Source organism: Etheostoma spectabile, chromosome 20 (genome assembly GCF_008692095.1).
Source record: "Etheostoma spectabile isolate EspeVRDwgs_2016 chromosome 20, UIUC_Espe_1.0, whole genome shotgun sequence".
NCBI classification, from domain to species: domain Eukaryota; kingdom Metazoa; phylum Chordata; class Actinopteri; order Perciformes; family Percidae; genus Etheostoma; species Etheostoma spectabile.
The window spans coordinates 4,468,377-4,481,188 of NC_045752.1; the positions used below are offsets into that span (position 1 = coordinate 4,468,377).

Consider the following 12,812-nt stretch of genomic DNA (forward strand, 5'->3'; position numbering starts at 1 on the left):
GCACGTCATATTTGTATGCTCAGATGTATAATTACCTATTGACACAAAGTAATCCCTAAAAAACATAATTAAGAATAATATATTCCATTTCTGCCAAATCGATCTCCCTAAATCCTACACCTTGGTCTTTTAAAAATAAAGTCCATTCTCTGTCAAAAGGCTGAAGCCTAAGTATCTATCAAGTAAAAACATATTATAGTCTAACCTTTTGTCCTGACCACAAACCGACGTTTCAATCATTGATTGATTATAGACAAACGTCCCACTGATGGATAATTTGTCTTTGTCAAACACCTTAGATTAAAAAAAAAAAAAAAAGTCCATAGCCAAGGTGGTTTTGTTGGAATAGCCACGGAAATCCTCTTCTCTGCCTGTATGGCCGGGGACATATCTTTTTTTGTTGAGCTCCAGCCATAGCTTTAAAATAAATGAAAGCTGGGAGGTGATGTGGAGAATTATTGTGATGGCAGGTGTCGTGTGCAGTGTGTTGTAGTGTAGTGTAGTCGTTCCGGTCTGACTATATGTGTTACATGATCTCTGAGTATGAACAGGACCACTTCCTCGCCCTTTTGCACTGCAGTTTCTGTTATTCTCGCCTACATCCCCCCCCCCCCCCCCCCCCCCCCCCCCCCCCCCCACCCCCCCCCCCACCCCCCCCCCCCCCCCCCCCCCCCCCCCCCCCCACCCCCCCCCCCCCCCCCCCACCCCCCCCCCACCCCCCCCCCCCCCCCCCCCCCCCCGTGAAAAGGGTCAATGCTAGCCTGTGAAACCCCCTCCCCCCAGCCCCACCCTCCAGCTTACTATACATGAGGGCTAACCGTTTTTCTATTAGGTGTTGTTGTTTGCCATCTACAGAAACTCCTAATTGAGTGAAAAGTGTTTTTCTCCAGAGGAAACTCACATGAAGAGTGAATGAGAAGCTACAAGTTTAAAGTGTTTCTGTGCATCTTGCAATTAATTGAAGGAATCTAGTTTTAGTCTGCAAGATACAAAAGTATGATACAAAAGTATGAATTTAGTTTGCTTGTGTTTTCACTTCAAGTTAATTGTAATGAAAATAGACCATGGCAGTTGATTCTGCTGTGTCTTTCATAGAAGTCAATGTATATAACTTTTTCATGTATGGATGAAAAGAAAAAAAACATGCTCATGTTTTAGAGGTGTTGTGGGCAGAAAGGAGAGCCTAGGATCATGTACCATACTTGAAGTTGATCTTGAAGCTTAAGCTTTGTGTCTTTTAAGCCATTATATCTGCTATACAGTACAGTAACAAGATACAGTGCTATTTCACAGTATGCCTGAATCTGTATATTTTTAATGAGTGTTGTAGTTTTTGTGTGGAATGTCAGGGTTTAAGCGTGTTTTGGTGAGTTTGTACCAAATGTGAGTTTTTCATACTCTTCAGTTATTCTTCCATCTTGATTTTTCTCTACATTTCTGCCAGTTATAGTACAGCAGAGGAATACAACGAGAAGAGAATAGAAATGTACATTTGAAACAGAAAATTCATTCAAAAATTGTCCTTAAATCTAGCTAAAAGTAACAGAAAGTAAAAGAGACAGTGATATTTAACATAACCGATTTAATATTAATTAAAAGACATAGTATATATGTATTTTCTCACACCACATTGTTTCCACTAAGCTTTATTATCACATCTCGTAACTTTCCCTAACTCACATCCCCTTGTTATTCAGAAGTACAGTATGTGCTAAATATTATACCTAAAATGACTTTTTTTTGTCCATTTAGAAGTCCACTCTTCATTGGTGTTCACTGACACATAGCCAATACACTCATTCATCAAATGTGGTCCCCATAGTTTGGTGAAAGGGGTTTAGTTTTTGTGATGATCAGTTTGTTGCACCACAAAGAGCACCATTGTGGTATCAGAAGTGAGCTGTTATTTTTAGGTTCCTTTTTTTCTTTTTCTGACTGTTGAAAATGTTTCTGTATGACGCTAGAGTACGTTTTGGTATACCCTGATACAGTGCGAAAAATTCACCAAGTTTCACAAAATGTTCCTTTTTTTGAGGAGAAAAAAATGCTTGTATCTGCCTGGACTTTTTTTTTTGGTCTGTCACGGTGACTCAGACAGTAGATGCACAGGATGTTGTAATCACTGTTTTGAGTTTTGGAAATAAAAAGAGGAAGGGACATGTCAAAAATTAAAAGACAGAAGTGAAAAATAAGTGAAGAAGTGAAACTGATCTGTCATCAGGTTAGTTGAAAAAAAAAAAAATGAAGGGAGCAATGAAGAGAGACTGCACCTGAGATTAGGAAGCAAGACTGAGACTAAGGCGGGGGGGGGGGGGTGGTTGTTGGTTGGTTGGTTGGTTCTGAAGCCTCCTTGTTATTCTGCATTCATGCTTCCATCACTTTACCTGCTAAACCCGTTTGCTCTCCTGTCAAGTTGCTCAGGCCATGACGATAACAGGCCGTCAAGCTTGTGTCACGCCAACACCCTGGGGTGAAATATCACAAATACCACACCAATTACTCCGTCCTGGTACATCAGCAGTGTTTAGCCCGCAGTCTGGCAGCTTTACACAGCCTCTGTGCCAACTAGTATAAAAGTGTGAACAACAGGAACAGAGGGAAAAATGGATGTTAATTTATATGGATGACAAAAAAGGTAATGTGAGAGTTCAATGTCACCAAATAAATCAGAATGATGCAGGTGACGTGATTTATTTGAGAGGTGGGCATCATATGCTGGTGCTGTTTGTGTGTGTGAGAGAGAGGACAGGTGAGCACTGTTAGTGGGTGTGTCTAAGGCTGTTCTTTCTCTCTCACACACACACACACACACACATTCTACAGGTCTTAAATAAACCCTGGTGAACCTGTTACTGTACATAACCTGTAACGCACTTCTTCACCTGGCACTGTGTGAGTGGCTCGGGCTGCTACACATTGGTTCTTAGTGCAGCTTCACTTTACCTGTGGGAGTATCTCTATCTGTGTTGTTCACCTTTGGACCCTAAAAGTTTATTTGCGTTGGGACGTCTTGGACTTTATCCTGATTATTTCCTGTTCATGCTCGTGCGCTAGATTGACTTTTCAGCTGCATCATTTCAAGGAAAAACAAGACTGCTTTATCTTTTTGAACATCTTTACATCTCGGATTAATTCAGGAGAGACTATCATTCCGGCCTGACAAAGTGTTTAACGCTCCTGGTGGATTTTCTCAATTCTTTTTCATTTTCTTTTCTAAATTGGAATTGGAAGAATTACCTACAAAGTTTGGATTTGTTTGTGTGAGTGTTAGCAGTTCCTGGGGAGGCTGCAGGGCAAAATGATGGAAGATGTGTCCATGATGATGGCGTATGATGCCCATGTCATGGACCAGATGAGCGAAGAAGAGATCCTGGCCTGTCTGGTGGAAGAAATAGAACCTACTTTTACAGTAAGACTCACTTTTAGATCACCACGACTAATATTAACAGCTGAACCACAATAATAGACTAACCATTAACAAAACCATTACATGGCTCTAGTAGTACTGTCGTAATGTTACTGTTTTCTAAAATTCAATCGTGGATTTGCTTGAACACACTAAAAATGACAAATTTTGTCATTTGCATTAATGCAATTCACCTACGAACTTGCAGATACAAAGCTTTGTTTGCATGTTAACTTATAAAGTATTGCTAAAGTCACTATGAGTGTTAGACTGATCCAAAAAAAGTAACATTAGTGTCCTCTGTGTTTAATTCTTTCCACAGATACCATCCACACCACACATTGTAACACAAAACACATTCCTCTGCATGACAGATATGTGATTCCAGTTAATTTCATTCCGATCCTTTTAGATATTTGAACTATGGACATTTTCAGGCATCAAATAAATCCTCCCCTTCACTATTATTCCTTTATATTTCCTAAAATATCTGTTAAATTATCCCCCATGCGCTCAGCTCCGTCTTGTCTACTTATCCCTATCTTGATCTCTTTTCGGGGGCCTGTTCTTGATTTGTCGCGCTCATGAAGCATCCGACACCAGATCTGTTTGGAGGAGATAGCTTTCTTCAGCTCAGTCAAATATGACATTACTGTATCACATCATCCTTGACTCTCGCTCTCTCCCCTCAGGTCCACACTAACAAATCTGAACTGAGTGAAAGCCGGCTTCAAATAATGGATGAAGAAGAGTCTTTGAACAAATACCTGGTCAGAAATCTTTCACCTTTTTCCAGAAACCGATACATTTAAATCATTCCACAGATTAGCAAGTCTGTCTTTCAACCTCTAACTTTATCCCTGATAGATATGTCTGTGTTTTTTGCAGAATGAGAACCGTCGGTTGCAGCAGGCCAGCCTCCGTCTGGAGCAGGAGAACGACAGCCTTGCCCACAGACTGATCACCAGCAAGGTGGACCTGAGGAACGCTCTGGACAAGGTACTGTTAGCTACTGACCTTCAGAAAAGGGGTAAAAGGATTTATTTCAGGAATGCATGATCACCTCCCGAAGGTTATCACTTAGCCTCTTGGGAGACGGCCAAACTCTAACCCTAATAAAAACCTTCAGTAGGATTAGAGTATAGCAACTCCGTCTGAAGTTGTACAACAAATGAGCTCAAAATCTCAACTATAAACCATACACTATAATGTAAGTTCTTTTTCATAAAATGGCTTGACAAAACCCCAAAATATTCTGGTGTAAAGATGATCAAATGGTAGTGGTATTTCATTTTAATGTGTTTAAGTTTTCTAACTTTGTAACAAAAGCCTGGAGAGAAAAAAGGCAAGATGGACTAAAACAAATTCAATATGTTGTCATTTCACACAATGATGTTGATTTCAACTGAGAGTATTTGCTGCTGACCAGAATAATGTGCATGTGCAGGTGGAGGACAGAGTGGACGAACTCACCAAAGACCTTTTTCAGACCAGACATCGACTGCAGGCTACAGAGGAGGAGAAGAGAGGGAAGGAGGAGGAAGCTGCAGTGGTACGATTCTTTTACCTCACGGTCATCATAGTTTGGATGTAATGGTTGATATGCATGAGTAAAGATTTCTTCTCTTATTACAGTCAAAGGAGGTGTTTCGGAGAGAGATGGAGAAGGCCGAGCAGGAAGTCAGAAGAACGTCGGGTATCATTCTGGACTACAAACAGGTAGAGAGAATGATGATGATGAATGATTGGACTCATTAAAATGAGACTGTTTGGGATAAGGAAATACTGCTACATTAGAGGAAATATTAATGAAAAAATGCAGTATGCTGCCTCATGATGTTGATGCTCTTTCTTCTGGTCAGATCTGCTCTCAGCTGACAAACCGCCTGGATAGGCAGCAGGCCGCCCACAGAGAAGAGTTAGATTCACTCAAGGTGAGAATAGCTCTTATCTTGTGGAGCTCTAGTGTCATCCCGCCTACTTTTATCTCTCTTTAAATCCTTTACAACCCTTTCTAAACATCTGCTTTACTTTCTCATTTTGGTTAATTTTACAGTAGATGTCAGTGGTCGTTCAAAGCTGGATGTCATATTTTCTCTTCATAATCTTCCTATTATTCTCATTCTCCACCTTTGCAGAGTGCAGTGAAGGATTGCTCATGCTGTCGACATGTCGTAGAATCAGATGAACCATCCACCACAGCTGAGAAATCTCCAACAGCCGCAGAGATAGAAGGCCACGGGAAGAGCGAAGCAGGCTGGGAAGTGGACAATGAAGGTCGAAAACAGGCAGAGCAGAAGAGAGACAACCAGGAGAAGGCGTCCTTCAAGGCCCAGATCAGGGAGCTGGAACAGGAGTTGGCCAAGACCAAACTTCAGATGGTGGAGGCCAAGTGCAAGATCCAGGTCAGAGCAGGCCATCATAAACCATCACACAGCACATTTGATTATACAAAAAACTAATTTTGTCCTTACAAGCATTTAGCCTCCATGTAACATAGTTGCAGCTCATCAAGCGTCATCCCTGCGTCTTTCATCATAATATGTGCAAGAATGTAAATGAAACTTACACCTACACAGAGAACAAATTGTTCATGTTTTCTGGGAATATGTTCATTGCCTGACCCCTAAACTAAAAACCTAATTATTCAAACTACCTTCCTAACTTTTATTCAATGAGGACATATGTTAACATAACAACTACAACTGCATACACATTTGTATTAAGGTTAGTGACAGCAAAAGACATTGGCTATTGGACCCCATTAATGTGAAGCATCCTAATTACATGTAGGCCCATATGGAGATAGGAAATAGGACAAGTTTCCCCCAGCGTCTATGGCAGAAGCTGGTGGGGGTGGAGTAAAGCCTGTAGGTAGATGATGGAAACCCACGGTTAGATCTTTCATCCTGCACTCCCACGCTCAGCTAAAAATGAAAATATAACATTCTAAAGTATGTCCTTTGTTACACTGTAAAATATATCTGAAGTAGTATTCAAGTACACTTAAAATTAATATACTAATAGTCAATGATAACCTACTTCAATCGAAGATAGCCTAATATTCATAAGTACAATTGGTTCTTTTTAAATAAATAGTCACAAAAAGGGGATTTTCTTAAAGGTGCAATATGTAAGTTAGTGTTTAGTGTTTAGTTAGTGTTTAATATGTGAGTTACTGCAGTACAAATTCAAAATACTGTAAAGAGTAGTCTCCCCCGCACCCTCCTCCCCAGACTCAAAGTTTATGGAGGTTGCCAGGCTGAGACCACAGCGTCCATAGTCTCACTTTACCAGACCCTCCTACAAAGTGTGCTGAAGGAGCATCCACAACGATGTTACTAGACGCTTGTCTCACACAGCCAGAGAAGAGTAGCTAACGTTGGATACTGGCTATATCGACAGTCATAGAAGCCAGTACTCAAAGCTCTGAACACTTTTTTCATCTTAGAATTACGGTAGGAACCGCTAAAAACACAACAACCTCGCAGTCCTCTCCACCCGACAGACTGAGACACTTCCTCGGCTTAGAATAACAGAAGGCACTGCCAAAATAACACTACCTTGCCGTTCTTCCCCCTTGGCTGAACACACTTTATTTGCTTAGAATTGCGGCAACAATTGCTACACAAACGGCAAATTCGCGGTCCTCTTTTTCCAGATTCACAGCTCCCCTCTCTTGGCTTAAAATAACTCACTGTTGTCGCACAGACTACACGTTGTAAACGCCCTTGTCCCTCTTGCCTGGTCCTCCACAACGTTAGCAAGGTTAGCATGGCGGTGTTAGCCAGGACCAGTAGGAATCACTTTACTGGCTGTGTCTCAGTTTGCTTTTGCGAGTAACCAACTTGGGTACTCTAGCTATAATGTTATTGCACAAATGTTGAAATTACATTAAATGTCCGTCCCTTGTAGCCAACTCGGTGTCCTTTAGGGCTCTAAGCTGTCTCCATCTTTCAATTACATCTCCAATATTTACTTGGGGTTTGTTCCGTCTCTGGTCATGCAACTGTTAGAAAAATGCTGATTTTTTAGGTCGGATAGAATCTATCGCCGTTGATCTAGTTTGTTTGTTTGCTGCTTTCATGGCTGTACTCATGCTACAGCTTTAGCGTGCTGGCTTTTCGTGTTTACAGGTGTATCTGGCAACCCGGCCTCACTGTCAAACTAGACAGTTGATAACAACACACAGGCCCAAACACAAACAGAAATTCTGTCACGAAACAGAAATTACAAATGGAGAAAATACTGGCATTAACTGGCATAAAATATAGTATTTCAACTTAGCATGTTTCTTAATATGTGATGACGCATTGGGGTAATTTTTGGATTTATTACAGTATATTACATAGTGGACATTTAATACTGTTATTAAGTTTACCATTATTTTTCTTTAAGGAATCCATTTGTGTTCAACTTGAAAAAAGCAATACAATTTTACAAAGATGTTTTTAGAAAACAGTACAAGAACATAAATAGTATCCTTGCACAGATAACATATTGAAAGTATCTTGTGACCTTTGCTGCATTTCTCACATGGCCTACACCCGTTCCATCCTCGTAGGAGCTGCAGCACCAGAAGGGAATCATGGCCAACGAGCTCCAGGAAGCAAAGAACAGCTGGATCAGCAAGGCCTTCACCTCCCTGCGGACCTCCAGCGGAGAGGGACTTCACAGTATCAGCATACCCAGAGATGGATCTCCTACAGTGGGCTGGAACCTTCACAGCGGCTCCCTCTCTGGATGGAGCGCTAAGAAGCTGTTGCGGCCTATCAGAGACAATCGATAAACTGTCTGATAGGTCGGACTGTGAATGTGCGGATCACTTAAAAGTACATCGGAAGGATCAGACCTTAAAGTATTAATTGACAATGGCATTATGTAGTCAATACTGCTGCTATTTCTTGTTTCGGGCACTAGAGGACAGTCTAGAGTGCAAATCGATCAGAAGAAAGAACCTGAGAGCATACAGCTGCTGGGCAGGTACTCTCTTTTCTGATCACCACTTTCCAGCTAGTGTATCCACTGATAAGGGTATTTATATATTTGTAAACCAAATCCATGCGTCATGTGAGTTTTTTTCTATTACACTTTGTTATACTATATTATTTGTACTTGTGCTGTACCCCGTGTCATTTGTAAACAATTTGAATACAATATTAAAGCAAGTGTGAAAGAAGTTTTTGTAAATTACGTAAAGAAACCTGACTCATCAACAAAAGCAAAGCAGGTTTTTTTGAAGGTTTTCTGTAACTCACCACATTTGCTGTTCCTCTTTCATTTTGAGCACGTGCGGCGTCTTTTAAAGTGCTGAACAGCTGCTGCTCAAACCCACAAAAAAAGAGCCATCAACAGGCTGTTAACACAGATCATCTCTGAACCTTGGCGTGCACAATGTAATAGACCGAAACAGAAAGAAACCGAGTGGAGAACAAAGGAACGGTAGACAACAATAGAAAGTAGTCGGAATCTTAGGGTTCACTTACAGTATTCCCAAAGCTATTTTGACAAACTAAGCTCAGGTAATAAGTCCTCCTGCTTGAAGAGCTGATGCCCGCGATGGTTGACAGTGTGTGGGTCGCTGCGACTCTCCTTTTGTGTATTCTTGGAGGCCAAGCATTGGACCAGCTGAGAGTGACTGCAACATCAAGGAGTAAGTACCAGTCTGAGGGAAAATATCATTCATGGAAAATGCTCTATAATCAAATCATAATAGTTCCATTGAAATCAATACATTTTCAAAAAGGATGAAAATCTGTCTGCGATGCTGCTATTACGCACTGAAAATCACACTTCTGTTTAGATGTTTTTACGCCTGCCCTTAAAGCTTGTAGAATCCTTTTTTAAGCCTTATGGCCATGTATGTTATAGATATTTGAACTTATATTTATTTGATTTTATTTCATATTTAATTGACAAATAAGGATACGCAATTAAAACACAACCTTAACATAGAGGAAAATGCATGATTTTTTATAGATATTTATACGCTTTGCTTATGTTGCACACGGTGTGTGACTAAGTGTAATTTCTTCCATCAGATCCTCCCCCCACTCCCACAGTGCATTGCTGGTGTGCGAGTTACCCGAACTTGACCCTTTGCTCCTGGCCTGAACCCTCTCTGTCCCCACCGACACACTACGTGGCCACCTACAGGTAAATCTGACTAAGGAAACAGCTGTCCTCCTCCAGTGCTGACCCAAACCACTGACACCTTTTAGCAAAACAGACTCCAGTTGTCAAATGTCGTCAAGGAGCTCATTTATCCGTGTGTTAATGTGTTTTGTCAGCGAAAGACAAAGACCGAAGATCACCCAGCAGTGCCATCTCATCCAACCCGGCTCTCCATCCTCTGATCTGATTTCAGCATCATCAACGTCATCTGAACGGGTACCAGCCTGACTTATCTTTCCGGCAGATAGACTGCATCTTTAGCAGAAGAGTATGGATGACGGATGCTGCCAAAATGAAGAAAAAAAAAACAAATTACTCGTTAAAGAAATGAATTTACTATTAAATGTACCAAAGCTAGTATTACAAATAAATGTAGGCAGGAATTGATAAAATAAAATAAAACATTATAATAGGCCTACTACATAATTAAATACATTGAATAAATGCACAAATAAATTAATGGAAAGGAAAAACAAATATGAAAATATATAAATTCAAGAAGCAAATTAAAAGAGAAATGTCAATTTATGTCACATTTCATCGATTAATTAATTCCTACATTTATTTGTTATATTATTTTTGGTACAGTTAATGGCATATTCACTTATTTATCGAGTCGGTTATTTATTTTGATTTTGGCATTTCATCCAATAATAGAGGCGAGTGTCCAAACACACCAAGTCTGATTTTAGCCCAAATGAAAACTAGCACACATCAATGAGTATAGTGAAGGTTATGATGTTGTTTTGTTTTTTTATAATTTCCCCATGGGAATTATTAAAAGTATCTCTTCAAAAGTTTTTGGGAAAACCCCTTTTCTTGTTTCTTGCTCTAGAGGAGCTGTAACAGAAACACAGACCACTTTCAAGTTTGTCTTGTGTGTCTGAGGTGAAAAGCATTTCAGTACGATGAGAGAACTCAACAGGGGTGTGCTTGGTTGCTAGCAATTATACATTTATTGTGGTGGGAGTTCTCCTCAGCATCCATCCTCTTTATCTAGGATCTACATCAATATTTCATTGTGTCTTTTAAATAATATATATTAGCTAGCATCCCATGTAATCCAGCATCTTTTTTTTTTTTTTAGCTCTGGCACTGCCACCTGCCCAACCTGAAGCTTCTCACTGGGTACATCCTCAATGTCACGGCCGTTTATTCTGGTGGAAGCAGCTCCCATCTATCAAGTTTCATGTTGGAGGACATAGGTGAAAATTGAAATGATGAATAATACAATCTAAAAGAGAATAAAGTGATGTGTGCATGGTGTGATTGAAAGTAATATGTTGGGCGTGTTGTAAAGCCATTTTTGTTTTTATTTAAAATTCCTGTCTTTGTCTCCTTCTCTCTGAAGTGAAACCAGATCCTCCCATAGACGTCCGGGTTTCCCCTCTTGATATCAGAAACTTGTTGGTGGAATGGTCTCCTCCCCAAAGTTGGACTAACCTGGACATCTTCCCCCTAAAATACCAGATACTGTACCAGCGCAAAGGCAGAGGGGGGCCCCCAAAGTCTCTCAATGTAAGATTAACTTTCGTCATCAGCCGTAACAACAGCAATGTGTTTTAAAAACTACATTATTACACATACACAGATGTCACATGAGGAAGTAAAAATTACCTAAACTTTAGAAAGCCCCTTCATAGGGAAATTCTTCTTATTTCAACTAAACTAAAATGTAATTTTTTTACCATCCAAAGGTCTTTGTAAAAACAAAAAACAAAAAAGATTGTTTTTTTTTAAACAGTTACTTTAAAATGACAAATGTTGCTTGGAACAGTTTGGAAGTTTGTGTCCTCAGGTTAGTTTAGACCATAGACCATATATTATTATATACAGAATATAAAACTAATATACAGTCTATGGTATAGACATGAGACATTTTTGGAAACACACCACAAATGAAATACACACAAATACATTTGTATGTTAGTTAGTGAGCTTCAGCTTCAGAGAGGGTGATGATCAATTGTTTTAACCTTAAAACAGAGCCCGGCTACATGTTTTTTTGCCTGTTTCCAGTCTTTGTGCTATAGGCTAAGCTAGCCCACTCTCCAAGCTGTAGCATCACATTAAAACAATAAAGTGGAATTAATCTTTCATTTCAAAAAAGTGCAACAACTGCATTTCTCAAAATGTCAAATCATTCTTTTTAACCAATGTGTTCACATAGAGTCTTTGTGTGTCGTGTATTCTGAAACGCCAGATGTGAAACCAGTATGTATGATTAAAAAAAATGTTCTCTTCTCCAGCTGGGTCCGTATGAGAGCACTAAGGTTGAACTGAAGGGGCTGACCCAAGGATACGACTACGTGTTCCAGGTGTGTGCTAAGGAGCTGCTAGGTCTGGGCGAGTGCAGCGACTGGAGCTCACCTGTACAAATCACCATACCAAGAACAAAATCGTAAAGACTCCCCCTCGCTTCCTGTTTTATTTAACCCTCTCATTTCAAGCTAGCTTTAAGTAAAACTGAAAAACTGCTGACAGGTGGCATCTTTTAACTGCACAAGCAATGCAAGCAACAGTTATTGATATTTTGTTTTATTTATAATGGAATAAATGGATAGTATATGTACAGTGTACAATCATTTCCATTGAAAGTAGTATTGTGTTTTTTGTAATGCTGTTGGTTTGTGTCGGTTGAGTGGCGTGTCTTTGGAGTCGCTGATGATATAGAAACCATACTGTCAGACATTGGGATTATTGGTCAGTGTGTCTGATGTTCTGATCTGTTTGTTTTAATCAACAGTTTACGACCCCACTTTGACTTCTCTAAAGACACAATTTACCAGATGTGTATTTTGTACTACTCATTGTGTGGCGGCTCCACATTTGTGTGAAAAATTGAATAAAAACAAGTCATTTGTATTGAATCTGCAGAACTGTCAGTCAACAACATCCACCACGAGTGGGGTGACAAACTCTGAGTGTCTGACACCCAGAGTGAAGGCTGGTGGTTTGGGGAGATGGCCATGAAACTTTTCCGGGCTGTACGTGCCGGGGCCGGGGATAGCAGAAGAATAACTAGCCCTTTTAGTCCGTCTCTGCATGGAGAAGGAGGGCTGGCGTTGATGGTAAATGTCCGGGTTGGTGGTGTCGTATTTTGCTGGTCCAGGGCTCATGGAGAGGTCATTGGAGGGAGCTCCGATCTTCCTCCGGCCTAAGAAGCTGTAGCTGGCACTGGAGGGTTTATTGGGAACCTGGCAGCCCAGCAGGTTAGGAAGACTGTAGCTGG

At 40.4% G+C, this 12,812-nt stretch overlaps 3 protein-coding genes across 3 annotated transcripts in view; 2 read left to right on the forward strand and 1 right to left on the reverse strand.

The window, feature by feature from the left end:
• Positions 1-2,851: 2,851 nt before the first annotated feature.
• Positions 2,852-8,831, forward strand: rabgap1l2 (RAB GTPase activating protein 1-like 2). The gene is made up of 8 exons (XM_032500661.1): positions 2,852-3,409; positions 4,099-4,176; positions 4,295-4,405; positions 4,854-4,958; positions 5,042-5,125; positions 5,269-5,340; positions 5,545-5,811; positions 7,971-8,831. Exons 1-8 carry the CDS (start codon positions 3,299-3,301, stop codon positions 8,193-8,195), a joined length of 1,053 nt encoding a protein of 350 aa, XP_032356552.1. The 5' UTR covers positions 2,852-3,298; the 3' UTR covers positions 8,196-8,831.
• ebi3 (Epstein-Barr virus induced 3) lies at positions 8,803-12,442 on the forward strand. The gene is made up of 6 exons (XM_032500663.1): positions 8,803-9,059; positions 9,448-9,562; positions 9,697-9,796; positions 10,668-10,785; positions 10,932-11,098; positions 11,830-12,442. Exons 1-6 carry the CDS (start codon positions 8,957-8,959, stop codon positions 11,983-11,985), a joined length of 759 nt encoding a protein of 252 aa, XP_032356554.1. The 5' UTR covers positions 8,803-8,956; the 3' UTR covers positions 11,986-12,442.
• The window catches only part of odf3l2a (outer dense fiber of sperm tails 3-like 2a), a 2,954-nt gene continuing 2,576 nt past the window's right edge, over positions 12,435-12,812 (reverse strand). The window contains exon 5 of the mRNA XM_032500664.1: positions 12,435-12,808. Coding sequence (XP_032356555.1) covers positions 12,463-12,808 — 346 coding nt within the window. The 3' untranslated portion in view covers positions 12,435-12,462. The remainder of the gene's footprint in view (positions 12,809-12,812) is intronic.